This window comes from Cucumis melo, chromosome 3, assembly GCF_025177605.1.
Source record: "Cucumis melo cultivar AY chromosome 3, USDA_Cmelo_AY_1.0, whole genome shotgun sequence".
Taxonomy (NCBI): Eukaryota; Viridiplantae; Streptophyta; class Magnoliopsida; order Cucurbitales; family Cucurbitaceae; genus Cucumis; species Cucumis melo.
The window spans coordinates 30262544-30278467 of record NC_066859.1 but is presented as its reverse complement, the minus strand read 5'-3'; the positions used below and the strand labels follow the sequence as shown (position 1 = coordinate 30278467).

The window sequence follows — 15924 nt, the reverse complement described above, 5'->3', positions numbered from 1 at the left end:
ATACAAACAATTAAAATAGACTATTTTGGTTAATTTAAACTTCAAACATAAATTTCATAACTCAGATTCTACTCCATACGTTACAATAATCAACTCGAAGTCACAAACGATCTCCTCTTTGATTTCAATTTCAGGTATGATTCCTTTTCTTCTTAGAACACTCTGCCCCCACAACAACCCTATTTTGTTGGATTTCTTAATGAACAAGGGAACTCCTTTTGCCCCATGTGTTAAATGACAGGCGTTAAATGTACTTTTCATTTGAACTAAACAAAGGGAGAGAGAGAGGAAAAAAAGTTAGGTTTCACCAAAAAAATTTAATTATTGTTTAGATTACTTGATCATTAATTTGACTAACAATTTGTAACAAAGCTATTGCTTATTTAAAGCCTGATTTCAAAATTACTCAATAACATGTAATTGCAACCCTAAAATGCATCTTAGTCGTGAAAATGGAAATATATTCTTACTTAGCGATATACTACCATAGATCTAGATATTTATCGTTTAAGTAATAAACACATTTTAACTATAGAATACTCAATTACGAAAGTTTTGAGGTTTAGTAATATGGTGAAGAAAACTCAACAATAAACAAATAATAGAAATAGTTGGATCCACTCAAAATTTTATTAAAGTAATATTGTTCAAGTTAAATTAAATTTCAATCCCTAAACTTTCACGTGTATGAATTTACTTGATCTCGAACCTAAAAGAAAAAAAATTAAACGTTTAATAGAATCTTGAACTTTTAATTTGTATTCAATAAATATTTGTTAATTTAAAATTTTTGTATCTAACAAATTCTACAACTAATTGATGTTTTTAAACGCTCAAAGATTTATAATATGCAATATTAAAAGTATAGAGTTTCGTTAGACATGAGTTTTAATTTTATATTTTAATTGTTCAATTAACCGTCAAAAGTTAATATATGTCATAAATTTATGAACCTATTGAACATAAATTTAAAAATCTTTATAATGTAAATTAAAAAGACAATTATTGATTGACTCGTGCTATGTATCTTATCTTATAACTTAACATATGGACACATTATATCATAATTTATCCGTTATAACTAGAAGACAATAAAAATGCTTTGGTCAAGGACAAATAATGAAGAGATTATATATTATATAACGTATAATCCACAAATCATTCGACTCTTTTAATGCAATCCCTCTCTTATAGTCTTTCTAATAATAATCTTATATTTTAATTATTTTATATAATAATTATCTCTTGAGCTTCTGCCATTAGGAAGTAATTATTTCTTAATTCAAATTAATCTGTATTTTCTTATTTAAATATAATTTAAAAAGTATTAATTACTATCTAACCCATTTGAATAAAATATAATTTAAAGAAACTAAAATTAAGATTTTATTAATAACACTTACACTAAAGTTGAAGAAACTCTAAAATATTGAAAATGATATTTTAATTTTCAAAAGGATTGAAGAAAAATATCAGAAATGGTGAGGGATAATAAAGAGATTCCATAGCCAATGGCGCGAAGGAATCTCCGCTAATGTTGATATTTGCTATTTAGTGGGGTATAGGCCTTCCCTATCAACTTCAACTTGCAACGTATTAAAGTTGAAAAAATTGAAGTTTAGAAAATGACCTCAAGTTTTATCATTACACGTGTAAGGTCAGGATTTGAGGCAACTTGGAGATCAGCAGGGGCAATTAAGTCTTTTTAGCAAAAAACTACAAAGAAAATTTTCCATTTTTTCGTATATATAATTTTAGGAAGTGAATTTGTAATCATCGTTCTATACCCACCGTGTAGACCAAGTTTCCCGGCAACTTCATGGCTCGAATCCCCACCGGAGTTTTCCTCTCTCTTTTATTGCTTGCTGTAATCGGTCTAGCTTTCGGAAGCCGGGACCTTCCTGGCGATTTTCTCCGGTTGCCGTCCGAGGCACTGAAATTTTTTCGCGGAGGAGCTTCCGACGCTAGCGACGAAGACTCCGTGGGGACGAGATGGGCTGTTTTGATCGCCGGTTCTAATGGATACTGGAATTACAGGCACCAGGTTTTTTTTTTTCTACATTTGATAAGTTGCACTGACTTTAATTCATTTGATAAGTTTGTATTGTGTTATGATGTTGACCTTTGTGATTGATTGGCGTTTTCGTGTTCGTATTTCATACTTCTTACCCAAAATGTTTGTTGTGCATTATATATGTTGCTGATCCTTGTCTGATCTATTTTCTCACTGCTTTAATTTTTAACCTAAACTTTATCATCGGTGATTCTTCTTGGTGTGAGATCGTTTTTTTTTTCCATCTAAACTAAGTCTGCATTCTTTTGATGTTTACTCTTCGTCGTCCGCTGTTTTGATCGATTGAATTTTTCGGTTTTTGGATTAAGAAATTGTAGCAGTTCCGTTTTTATCTGTTTCGTTTTTTTTTTCAATATATATATTCGTAGTTTTTTTAAAGAAAAATAAATTACGCCTTCTAATTAATTAAATATTTGTTGCTGCTATAATTCTTATAAATAGTGCTGAAATTCTCGAAGAAAATGATTTTTTGAATGCCCTTCCTTTTGTCGTTGCTACCATGTGCGCGATATAACTCTTCGTTGTTGCTCCAAAATAACCACGTTATAGAACCCGTAGCTACTCTCAAACAAAGTTTCCTTGTTTATAATTGTTATATTGAACGAGAAACTGAGCGTTTAAGGCCTAACTGCAAAAATTTATTTGAAGGCACTTTTGAAAAGTTTTTGTTTCTTGTATTTGTAGTGACTTTTTTTTTTTTTTTTTTTTTTTTTTTTTTTTTTTTTTTATAACAAGTAACAGTTATTTTCAGTGCTCTATTTGGGTTGCAAAATTTACAACTCCATACTAGCCATAGTTTAAATTTCTTTGTACTAAACTGGAGAAATCTTTTATACTTCCTATGTATAGTATACATGTTTATATATTCATGAATATCTGGGACAGCATTTGGTGTCAAGGAAACTTGTGGGATATTAAATTCTAGATAGGTGACCACCATGAATTAAAGCCAGAACCTCTCAACCATTTTTCAAGGTCAAGAAAACCGTTTATTATCTTAATAAAAAAGAGTTTGTGACTCTTCTATAGAAAGTAAGAAGAGCTATAAACATAACCAGTAATTGAAGTTACAAATCAAAGAAGAGAATGGAGATATAATTAGGAATTAATATAAATTTGTTGAACAAGCGTAAGTCAACGGAGTCTAGGTGCTACTATTCTGCTCTCAATCTTGTTTTATTATGTGAATGTTGTTGATGGTTTAATTGTTTAAAAAGACTTAGAGAATGCTGAACTCATTTTCCACCAGGCTGATATCTGCCATGCTTATCAATTGTTGCGGAAAAACGGGCTAAAAGATGAGAACATCATAGTCTTCATGTACGATGACATTGCGTTCAATCCAGAGAACCCAAGACCTGGGGTCATCATCAACCATCCAAAGGGTTCTGATGTTTATCATGGAGTCCCCAAGGTTTTCTTTTTCTCATTGCCCTATCGATTCTAATTTTACACCTGATTCATCCGATTGTAGCTACTTATGCACTCTACGTTTTGGCCATCGCAGGATTACACTGGTGAAGATGTTAACGTGAACAACTTTTTTGCTGCCATTCTTGGAAACAGAACTGCTCTTACAGGGGGCAGTGGGAAGGTTGTTGACAGTGGCCCTAATGATCATATTTTCATATACTACAGTGATCATGGTGGTCCTGGTGTGCTTGGTGAGTGGCTTGTTCTGTGTAGTTCGCATACTATTTGCGGTGACCTATCATGCTTATCAGGCACCGTCTCTTTGGATATGTTTGTTGCTTGATGGGCTTGATTTATATCTGTAAGCAATAGCACGATTAGTTTACATTTCCACATTATCTTTTAAAGGCAGCCAGCCAAAATTCAATCTTAAAAAGCGTGCTTTGATTTGAAACTGATAGTACAGCCTCATTTTACCTAGGAAACACCTATTGGTATCATTATTGTAAAAATATTAATCTAAGGTAAACTTGTGTTAGATTTCTCTAACTATACTTGATGCTTAAGAAATTTCTCATCTCTGATATATCTTGTTCAGGGATGCCTACCTATCCTTATATTTACGCTGACGATCTTAATGAAGTTCTAAAGAAGAAGCATGCTGCTGGATCCTACAAAAGTTTGGTATATTATTGTACTGTTCGTTGCTTGAGACTGCATCTGGTCTTAGCATGTAACCATATCTAATGGGAGTGGAACTGTGTAATATTTTAGGTATTCTATCTCGAAGCTTGTGAATCAGGAAGTATCTTTGAAGGCCTTCTTCCTGAAGGTTTGAACATTTATACAACAACTGCATCAAATGCTTATGAAAGCAGTTGGGGTACTTATTGTCCAGGGGACTATCCTGGTCCTCCACCAGAGTATGATACTTGCTTGGGTGACTTGTACAGTGTTGCTTGGTTGGAAGACAGGTAAAAAGATAATAGTAGGCTTGTTCTATTGCTTTTATGCTTTGTTATTTTGTTGTTTTCGTTTTTGCTTGGTTTTTTAATTTATCAGTAAAAGAAAATGATATCAATGCCGAAATCCAATTGTAATTTTTTTTTTTTTTTTGATGTGTGCAACTTTGATTTTGGGCATTTGTTCTCATCGTTATATGTACTGCCACACGTGTTCTGTCAACCCGAAGAATGAATCTCACAAAATTATTAGAAATTTAGATCCAAAAGCAGATTATTACCCTTTAAATAAGGGATCCAAACGCAAATGACGTGAGTTAGAATAATGAAGTAGTTTATTTTATTCAGGACCTCACGATTTTTACTTTCGTGCTGTAAACAGTGATAATCACAATTTGAAGACAGAAAGTTTACGCCAGCAATACGAACTGGTAAGAACCCGTGGACCTCCGTTTTGGGAGAATTCAACTTCCAAGTTTAAATTTAGTTCTTAAAAATGAAAATTTTGCTACCAGAAATTTTCATCCTTTTGTAACTGTACCAAGTCTAAAGGACATTTTAGTGTATGTTTATCAAAATGAAAAGAATTCCCTTTATGCTCGTTTGATCTGATCTAAACTTTTGGTTTCTTCAGGTGAAAAAAAGGACGCTAAGTGACCAATATGCATATGGTTCCCATGTCATGCAATATGGTGATCTAAAGCTCAACAAGAACGCTTTGTTCTCATATCTGGGTACTGATCCTGCTAATGAGAACAACACTTTTGTCGAGGAAAACTCCTTGAGGCCAGCTACAAAGTTCACCAATCAGCGTGACGCTGATCTGGTCCACTTCTGGGAGAAGGTTAGTTTCTTCTTTTTCTATTTTCAATTGGATAATATTTGAACTATACTAGTATACAGTAAATAAGTGTTATTCTGAGGTTGTCCAAATTGATAATATTTCCTGTTTGGATAGTGAGAACAAAGCATTTTTGTGCGTTAGATCCAATTTTTGAGACTTCAATGGCAATTTTAATTACTACACTTGTCACCTCTCTAATATAGGCATCGTAGTATTTTACTTGTTAATCTTGGGCTTTTTCTTGCTTAAAATTAACTTTGGTTTCAACGTCATTCAAGACCCTCTCACCCCATCCGTGCTTGTTGATCTTAGTTTCGCAAAGCTCCAGAAGGCTCCCTGACGAAAGTCGAAGCTCAGAAGAAGTTCGTAGAAGCAATGTCCCATAGAGCTCATATCGATAACAGTGTGATGCTAGTTGGAAAGCTGTTGTTTGGAATTAAAGAAGGTCCTGAGGTGCTTGAAGCCGTCCGTCCCACAGGACGACCCGTTGTTGATGACTGGGACTGTCTTAGGAATATGGTATAATTTCAATATAATTAGATACTATTATTTGCTGTTTCTTTCTTGATGACTCATAGCAAATATAGACTGCACATTTCAGTCAACCAGTCAATGTTTGTTTAGTTATGTTTTTACTCGGTATAAGTTAGTTAATTCTGAAATGATTCAATACAAACAGGTTAGGAGCTTCGAGGCACGCTGTGGATCTCTGTCTCAGTACGGAATGAAACACATGAGATCCTTTGCAAACATATGCAATGCTGGAATCAGCAAGGAGCAGATGGCGGAGGCATCGGCGCAAGCTTGCGTGAGCGTCCCTCCGGGCCCTTGGAGCTCTCTACACAAGGGCTTCACTGCATGATGATGAAAGCCAAGCCACTCATCCGATTTGGAAGTACGTTTCTCCCACCATTGTTTATATCACAATCTATGTTCAAATGGGTCTGTCGACGACAAGTCATTTGTAAATAGAACTACAGGCCGGTGTATAAGGTGAAAAAAAGGGGGCACATAATTGAAATGTTGAACTGAAGAAGTACTTTTTCAAAAATCACTATACGCATCTGTTTATAAGAAGAAGGGTCTGGTTGTGTTGGGAAGAACGAACAAAATTCCTAATGTATTGATTGTATGTAGAATTATGGTGTGCTTTTTTTTTACATTGAATGACAATATTTTCACATGAATACAAAATTCCAACCTCCAAAAGAAGAAAAGTGAGAACAAAAATGCATGATTGAAATATTGGTGAGAAAAGGCATAAGAGGTGGGCTATAGATGAGATATGGGTGAGAAGGGTAGGCTCCACACCTTTCCTCTTTTACTTGTTTAAACTTTCGTCAATTTTAAAAGTAGAATGAGGAGTTTGTGGCTTGTGGTAGTTGAAAATGGTTAATGTTTTGGTATATAATAGATTTTAGTGGGGGGAAGAGAAAATCCACATATTGGGATTATTGGGTCACTGTGCCCCCATTCACCACCTCCCTGGATCCACATTCTTCTATTATTCCCACTCTTGCACGCTTTCTTTCTTTTCTTTCATTATGATTATATTATTTTAATAGGATCTAATTTCTTTTTTTCTTTTTTTTCTTTTTTTTAACTTTATTGTTTTAATACTATCAATTTATATTGTAAAGAAAAAGTTCCTTTTGCCTCTTATCTACATTTGAATGTTGCTTTCTATACTGTATTAGTGTGTTTTTAAACTTTTGCTTTGATTTTCTTTTCATCTTGTTTCTAAGTTTGTTATTGTAATTTACATCACATTCACGTTAATGAGATTTTTTCTTGTTATTTACGTTTAAGATATAATGAAAAGACAATTCACTCTTTTACGTTTATATTGAATTTAGGTAGAATATGTAACATTTTCCATCTTAGTAATTGTTTTGATTGTAACAATAATTATTGCATGGCTTTCAATTTGCGTTATTGCTTTCTCGTTGTTTAGTAAAGTGATGGAATGTCAATTATTGAAACTCAACTTAGTTGTTTTGTTTAAACCCCAAATTATGAATCAAATTGGATCTATATATAATTCTAAAAAAAATAAAGATTTCAAATTTTGGTTTTAGAACTTTAAAATTTTATGTTTTTTTAGGCTTTAATAATTTTTTTGTTTGTCAAAATAATATTCTTTCAAATTTTTATTGAAAAGTATATATAATATATATTATAGTTCCTAGTTGAAAGGAAAAGTTGATTAAGAGATATATGTAATGATTTAATAATTTATTCAAATAATTGTGTTTGAAGAAATTAAACTAGTTGCCAACTATATGAATCAAATAATTTTGAATTCAAAGGTAACAGTTAAGAAATTAGATATTTTTTCTAGTGGAGCAACAAATGATACTTTTTTCAATACCGTAATTACAAAGACGAAAATAGAACTTTGAATATTTAATTAGCGTATGTCAATTATTAAAGAGCTAAATTCACCATTTTACTTACGGTCAAATAGAGACAAAAACTAATATAGGAAGGTATCTTGTTTAAATCTAAGCAGTATGATTGGATTATTTTGTTTCTTTTGAAAGAGTATGATTTGAATATTACAAAATACAAAAGTATGGACAAGAATTTCTTATTCAAAACCCCACTACTGAACAAAGGCACCAAAAAAAAAAAAAAAAAAAAAAAGGAAAAAAAGAAAAAAGAAAAAGGAAAACAAAACAAAACAAAATCTTCTTCATATGCTCTCTCATTTGGAAAATTAAAAAGGAACAAAAGTCCTTTTCTTTCTTTCTTTGAAAAATAGATAAAACTTCAAATATGGAAAAAGGTAAATTCATTTAATGACTCAAGCCTTTTTATTTCATAACTTTTATTTATATATACACACACAAATACATACATAGAATGCGTTCGGTTTTTATAATTAATGGTTTCTTTCTTAATCTATTTGTTTTCTGTTCTTTTAATAATTTTTTAAATGTGTACTTGATAACTAATTCATTTTTTTAAATAACAAATTTGTTTTTAAAATTATAAAAAAATTTAAAATGAAAAACAAAATAAATTTTGTTATATTTAGTAAATAATTTCAATATTAAATATTTGCTATTTTTAATAAGCAAAAAATTAGAAAACAAACAAAAATAAAATGGTAATTACAAACATGTTAGATGGGGGTTTTCATTTTTTTTTTGGTAAAATTCCAAATATGGGAATGTGGGGGCTTAAAAATGAACCCTGGAATAGAGTTATGTGAGGGTATATTAGTAACTTTCATGTGAATCTTAGGAGTTTGAAGTTATGGGATGAGTGGAAAGTGGAAAGTAAAAAGTGTTGAAATTTAAAAATAAATATATGCTAATTATTAATAAAGAAGAAAAAAAAAACATGGCAAAAGTGCTTTGCATTATATAGGAAGTTTACAACCAACTCTTATCTTTAATTTAATTCGTTTGTTTCTAATTAATATAATATCAACTTGTCATTTGAATTTTTATAACATATATGAGTCCTAACATGATCTTTTCTAATTTTATACACTCTTTATAACTTTTATATTGTTCATTTAAACCCCTTTGACTTAAAAGTTTTATTATGTATATTGAAAATTAAAAAAAAACCTTTATAAAATTTATAATTATCAAATAAGCAAGTGAATGATATGTATTTTATTTAATAATTTTAGATGTTGTTTTATTATTTTCGTTTTTATCGTCTTTTAAAACGTGTTAAATAAGGATATTATCATTTTAATTGGTAGTTTATACTTTTTATAATTCTTGATAGTAAGATTATATGTGTAAGTATTTAGGTAAGATTGATCGACTTCCTTTTCTCAAAGTCAGATTCTTTAGAACTTTCTTTAGTTTGTATTAAGTAATTTTGTTTGAAGATGAAAGAAGTAAAAGAATTGAAGTAATGTAGAGTTGCATTTAATGATTGTATTGTGGTGTTTGGAAACATCACGACTCTCTTCCACTGTTCCACAAAACGTTTTCTAAAAAAACAATGGATAAAGTCAAATTGTTGGTGAAGAATCCTTTGTTTTTCCAATAATAATTGTATCTATCAAATTAAAACTTTATCCAATTTGTATTTTACAATCATAGGTAACCAGATATTCAAATTATAGAAATTAATATAAAATAAAATTAATTCACATATTAATCTGATTAGCTAAAGTTCCAAAAAATACATTAGAAGAATATTATATCACAATGTGGATATAAAATTGGAGGTCTCGACTATGTCTAATTAATATCGTTTCAAATGTATAATGATAATTTTCTATAACTATGCTTTTTTTAACATCTACATGTATCTTGACTAAGTTCTTGACTAAGTTCTTAGTAGAATCGATTTGTTGAAAATTCTAAAATTTTAGTTTTATTTAAATTTAATTTTTAGACTTCCAAATATTGTAACATTGTAAAATAATGAGATTGATTTTTTTTTTTCTAAATCAATTTAAGGTTGAATGACAAAAGATAGATATGACATCAAACAATGTATAGGTTTGTGTTAGATTTTGTTTGAAACTTGCTCTATCTAAATCAAGAACAGCCACTAAGATGTTTTGTTTTATGAGTCAACTAATTGATATATACAAATATACAAATCGTAAGTTTGCATGTTTGATTAATCATCTCCACTTCCAACATTTCACTTAGTTCCTTCTTATTTGTAACAGAGCAACAAATGTCTAAGGAGTCAATTTCCACTTCTAGGTCCAAGAGAAACGCATGTAAGCTATAACAAATAAGCTAAACACTCTCGAACGTATAGAGCTTTCAACAAACCAACATTACTATTTTTTTTTTTTACACTAATATAGTATATATGGACTTAATTTATACACTACTGGAAAACAAGACCCATGACCTACGGTCAGAGGTATAAGCCCATAGCTAGGGTACTAGGAAAAGGCACAAGGGAATATGCATTCCAAAAGAAAAATATCAACACCATGAGGTTTGACCCTATTAATCGAGCTACTGGACATGTACCAATAGAAAATAATCGATCTAAACTTAGAGTGACATCCTGTAACCTCGAACTCTCAAAACGCACATGGCATCGTTGACATCACATGTAATCAAAGATTGCCTTTAAATCATCTTATTCGAAATGAGAGCCCTAATCATGTGATGCTTATGTGTTTAGTTGAATCAAGTACTCGTTTAAATGTCATAGCCTCAACATCACACGGGTACAAGAGCCTTTTATGTATTTTAATTCAAAACAACTAATGGGCGTGGGAGACTCACAATGCCATTCGATTACAACAACAATGGTTTCAGTTTCCACCATTTTTTTCTTTTTTTGGTTAAAAAACATAAATAGTTTACTAATAATTTAAAACATTGTTTTTTGATAAAAGGGAGAAGGTAATAATGAAGTGTAGAAATAAATATTTAGTTTAAGGAAAGGTTGATTTAAATGTTATAAAGAATGAATTTATGGGGTCATTTATTAGAAATTGATTGCACTGAAATGAAAGTATTTGAAACTTCAATAATTCCCATCCCACAGCCCCTTCGAGCGTATAATCGGTTTGGGTATTGACCGGACCGGACATTACGAAAGCATTTTATTCAAATTGCTCTAAACCATGGTGACTCCAACTAACCATAGTTAATTCCCTTCCGGTTCTATCTAAGCTGAAGGCTCCATCACATCAGCGGTTCCACACAATACAAACTCTAAATAATATATTAATTATATAAAATAAAATTTTTATTTTATTTTATTTTATTTTATTTTTCTTTTTGTTAGGAGAATGAACGGACGTTAAAGATTCCGTCAAATTGGTTAACGCGGGTGGAGAAATGTAACGTCGATTGGAGAAGAGAGGACGGAGCGGGACTCTCAGTGGACGGAAAAGAAGAGGATGAATCATGGCCGCACGATGGTTAGATGGACGGTCATAGATGCATCTTGCTGAACGGTTTAAGCGATGTGGGACTTGGAAGAGCGTATAAAAATAGAGAGTTGAAAGGGTGAGAGGCCATTTCGTTGTATCATTGAGGAAGGACCTCTCTGTACTACTTCTCTTAAACTTCCCTTCTAACTCTCTCTCTCTCTCTCTCTACATATTTATGTTTCTCTCTCTCTCTTGATGTCTCTGTAATTATTTCCTTCATTTGAAGCTTTCAAAATCATCACCCAACAGCTTAAAATTTTGTTACTATTAGTGGGTTAATCGATCTAAGATGCCCGGTTCATTGACGAGTTTTAAGGCATTGAAATTGTTGTAAGAGATGAGATAATCCACGGGGGGAATTTGAATCTGGGTTCTGTTTTCTTGGCTGATTCTGTAATCGATTTTTTTGGTTATAAATTCGGAGTTGAATTTTTGGAGAAGAGACTTCGAGTTTTGAAGGTTTGATAATTGAAATCAAATCACTGTTTAAGGTCTTCGTTGTTCTGGGTTTAGATCTTATCTTCTGAAATTAGTTTTTAACTCTTCAAATTTTCGTTGTGCAGATAAATACAGAGCGATTTTAGTTGTTCGTTTGAGGGGTTTCTAAGAGATTTGTTACCTTTTCTGGAAGTGGAAGAAGAATTGGACTGAGAAAAATGCAATCGATTATCGGACTCTGGGATTCAGATTTACATTTCGCTTGTTTTCTGCGGTGAAATAAGCAGATTTCTATTCTTTTGGAGAGCTGATTCTTGGGGGGGAAAACCCAGATCAGAAATTTCAGGTACTGATTGGTTATTTTCTTGGTGTATTTTGTAGGCTCTGTTCTTTCTATTCTAATTGTCTTCGTCCGAAATTTCAGGTCTGATTTTGTTCCTGTTCATTGCAACCTTCAGCATCCAATAGCTGTCGCTTCCTCCTCTATTTGAATTCTTAGGGTCTGATAATATGTTTTCAGAATTTAAAAATTCGAGTTGCTTCTTCCATAGGAGGATCTTCTATTTCTCGCTGTGAGCCATTGGGAAATCTGGATCCCCTGTTTCCATATGAAATTCTTCTTGCTTTTTTGAGTTCCTCACATTTTCATGATTTTCCCTTAATTTTCCTCTTAATTTCGGACTGGAGTTTCTTAACCCAGCGCCTTCCCGGTACTTTTCTTCAGAAACTCAGACCAGTTTCGGGTTTTCAAATTTCGTGGATTCCGTCTTCGGATCATCGAGAAAACCCCATGTTCTGGTCTCAGACTGTTTGATGTTCTCCTCGAGTAAAGTTTTTGCAGTGTTGATAGCGAAAACGTCTATTTCAGTGCTTGAAATTTCTAGTCACCTTCGCTCTGTCCATTTTTCTTCGTAACTTCGGGATTTTCATCCGAATCCAATTGACTGCAGAACCTGCTTTTTATCCATTTCCCCTTTCGTTTCTCTTTGCTACTTTAATTATAGAATCTTCTGGGTAATCTTTCTTCAGACTAACCCCCCTTTTGAAATGGGACAGGTAGTGTATATAATTAAGCATATGGAGAAAGAACATCTCAGAATCAATAGCCACGGCAATTTCATTAGTAGTAATCTCAACGGGAGGGATAGAACCGCCTTGGACAGTTCGCTGTTGTTACGAGCGAGATCCGAGGCCGCTGTTGTCGCCGTCGCAACCAGACCGCAGCCAGCGCCGTCGGAATTTGTGTTACAATGGGGAAACCGGAAGCGTCTTCGGTGTATGAAAGTTCAGGTTAAGGCTAAGGATGTTTCGGCCACAGCACCGGCTCACAGAACCACCGTCCGAGTGGACCGGCGGGTCGTTAGAGCCGATAAAGACTCGATTATACATAACCACCAACCAAGTTCTAATCCTAACCTTAATCCAAGTAATGGGTATTTGAATCTCCGTCAACGGCCGATTTCTCCTCAACCGCCAGTTCTACCGCCGCCGCCAGCTCCATCTCATCGTATTCTAAGGTACTCCCTCTTTCTCTCTCTTTTCTTCAACGCCAATCTTTTATACTTTCTTTTAATCTGCTTGATCGTTCAAATCTCAGCCGATATTTGAGATTCCTTTTCCCGGCCATGGGATTCAAAATCCCGATGTATTTTTCTTAATGGGCCTTTTTATTTGGGCTTTTATTTTACTGGGCTTTTTATTTGGTTGGTATAAGTTAATTTCTAAATATCTAACTTCTATTGCAAGAGTTGTAAATATAACTATTAGATTGGAAAGTTCCAAATATACAATTTTTATGATTTCTTATTAATATTTGCATTATTGGTCTTCTATGCACTTATATGCTTATTGACTAAATTATTGTAAAAAAAAACCAAATAATGTTTCTTTTTGAAACAATAGAAAATAAATTGTATAATGGCAACTTGGTCTTGGAATCTGATGAATGATGATGAACCGAACATTGAAGGACGCAATTTACCCTCGTTGATTAGGACACGTCTTCCATTTCTTCCACGTGTCGTTTTCACTGTGGAATAATAGCCGTCGGATCATAAATCGCAGTGACCACTGGTGACCCTAGAGTGTCTCTAGATCGGCTGCCGTGGAGTGGACACGTAATCTCGAAATTGTAGATCCAAGGGCTGAGATTGGGGCGAGGTAGTCATGATTTGAAAAGACAGGTTTGTCCTTAAAAAAGGAAAAATCTAAGCCATTGAATGAAGATTAGAGACGAAGTCCCCAATTTTGTACGCAAATTCTAAGCCAGATTTCCCCCAACGAACTCCAACATCCTCAGAGGTCATTCCCGTAATTTCAGCCCACGAACGTAAATAAATTAAAATTTCTTTTCTTCTTTTTCCCTTTTTTTTTTTTTCCTTCTTCTTTAATGAGTAATCTTTCAATCCTTTATGAGATTTGTTTTTTAGGCCTTTTGTTTTGGTAATCTGTGTGTGTATGTTTTGTGGGGTTGGGAGTCTTTTTTTTTTAAAAAAAAAGAACTTTTTGGTGATACTAAGTAGTAAACAAACAAAGACTGAGTTTCTTTTTCCTAAAAAATTTGATTAGGAATTCTGAGATTTCCGGTACGATGAGAGCCCAATCCAACGGCGGTGTCAGAGCAATTACTTCTCCGGACAGGGCGGTGCCGGAGAAGAGACCACCACCGTCTCACGACCACCACTATAAATCCGCCGCTACCTCAGACACAAAAAAGGGTGGGTCATCTTCCGGCAGCGGAGAACCAACTGTGCCGCCGCAAGCGCTACCGGTTTGGCCGCCGAAGTTCGTAATAGCTTTAACGAACAAAGAGAAGGAAGAAGATTTCATGGCGATCAAAGGGTCAAAACTGCCTCAGAGACCCAAAAAACGAGCGAAAATTATTCAACGCACCATCAATGTAAGCAAAAAACCAATCCCCTCTTTACTTTTCCAGATTATCTTTCTTTTCCCTTTTTTTCTTTTTCTATTTTAATTATTTTTTCTTCCTTAATTACAAACTGATTCGCATGCGCTATTATTATTATTATTATCATTATTATTATTATTACGTCTGCTTTGATTATTTATTTCAAGCCTAATTTTCTTTTACAAAAAAGAAGAGGTAAATCCTAATTTTCACCGAATATTTATTTGAGAGCATTAATTAAAATAAATATGAAAAAGGGGATGTGGGGGTGAGGATATTAAGGAGAGGGAGTGTTGTGGCAATGGAAGGTTGATGGAATGCCAAACGGGGAGATATGATTTGATTGTTACTACCGGAAATGAAGGCATAGTGGGAGGGTGAACGAACGGGTTAATCAATTACTACCCGACAAAGAGACAATGGCTGAGTTGTCCCATCGTGGCGTGCAACAGTTGGAGTCCTTAGCTCTTTTTATGTTTGTAAATAATGTTCAAATTCAAGGCTACTTTTGTAATTATCCGAATATTAGTCCTTTCTGTTGGTCCCTTCACTTTTTTCTTTTCTAAAAATAATATTTGTAAAATATTATTTTATTTATTTTATTTTTTGAGGATTTTATTTAATTGTGTTTGGTGTGGCGGTGGCAGCTGGTGAGTCCGGGGACGTGGCTGTGTGATTTAACGCTTGAGAGATACGAAGTCAGGGAGAAGAAAATTTCTAAAAAGGTTTATATTTTCTATTTTTGTTTTCTTTTTTACGATTTTGTTCTTTAATTTGTTAACTGTAAAAATTGATTTTATTTTATTTATTTATTTATTTATTTATTTATTTTGCTTTGAATGTGTTTGGGATGCAGAGACCGAGAGGGCTTAAGGCAATAGTGAACATGGAGTCGGATTCGGAGTGAGAAAAAAAAAGAGTTTCTGATGATCATACGAAATTAATTTAGAACACTGTTTTGTTATGATTTGTGGAGAGGAGGGATGAAGTTTAATTTATGTGAATTACATAATATAAAATATAAATATATATCTATATATCTATATATATAAGTTTTTGTAGATTTTCTCTTGGCTAATTGATTTTGGGCGTATAATGAAATTGTAATTATTCTAATTTTCTAGTTCTAAGTTGCTTCTTTGATAACTATTTACCTATTACTACAACTTTTTTTTTTTGTCGATTCTCTATTATTATTTTTTTCTTCTCATCCTCATCCTTCTTCACTGACTAAATCAAAAGCCTAATTTCCCGAAGTTTCCAACTTTTTAATTTCCCACACTTTGAGACCCACACCCACACCCACACCCACACCCACCCTTCCTCTCTTTCAAACTTCAAAGTACTTCTTTCTTCAACCTTTCTAACATTTGGTTCCCGAAATCGTCCCTTTCGCTCTTC

General features: G+C 33.0%; 2 protein-coding genes across 4 annotated transcripts; both read left to right on the top strand.

The window, feature by feature from the left end:
• Nucleotides 1–1751: 1751 nt before the first annotated feature.
• Nucleotides 1752–6453, top strand: LOC103487795 (vacuolar-processing enzyme-like). Its single transcript, XM_008446271.3, has 9 exons — nucleotides 1752–2044; nucleotides 3324–3488; nucleotides 3582–3738; nucleotides 4086–4171; nucleotides 4262–4461; nucleotides 4832–4880; nucleotides 5084–5293; nucleotides 5606–5812; nucleotides 5973–6453. The coding sequence occupies exons 1-9, from the start codon at nucleotides 1820–1822 to the stop codon at nucleotides 6153–6155; spliced, it is 1482 nt and encodes a 493-aa protein (XP_008444493.1). The 5' UTR covers nucleotides 1752–1819; the 3' UTR covers nucleotides 6156–6453.
• Nucleotides 6454–11248: 4795 nt separating this feature from the next.
• Nucleotides 11249–15639, top strand: LOC103487794 (uncharacterized). Of its 3 annotated transcripts, none has more exons than XM_017044570.2 (7): nucleotides 11260–11636; nucleotides 11741–11961; nucleotides 12040–12115; nucleotides 12672–13132; nucleotides 14184–14514; nucleotides 15171–15248; nucleotides 15380–15639. In XM_017044570.2, exons 4-7 carry the CDS (start codon nucleotides 12693–12695, stop codon nucleotides 15428–15430), a joined length of 900 nt encoding a protein of 299 aa, XP_016900059.1. In that variant the 5' UTR covers nucleotides 11260–11636; nucleotides 11741–11961; nucleotides 12040–12115; nucleotides 12672–12692; the 3' UTR covers nucleotides 15431–15639. The 3 variants fall into 3 exon arrangements, with proteins under 3 accessions (XP_008444489.1, XP_016900059.1, XP_050938396.1); XM_051082439.1 differs by having other exon boundaries at nucleotides 12040–12187; XM_008446267.3 differs by lacking the exon at nucleotides 12040–12115 and having other exon boundaries at nucleotides 11249–11636.
• Nucleotides 15640–15924: the final 285 nt, after the last annotated feature.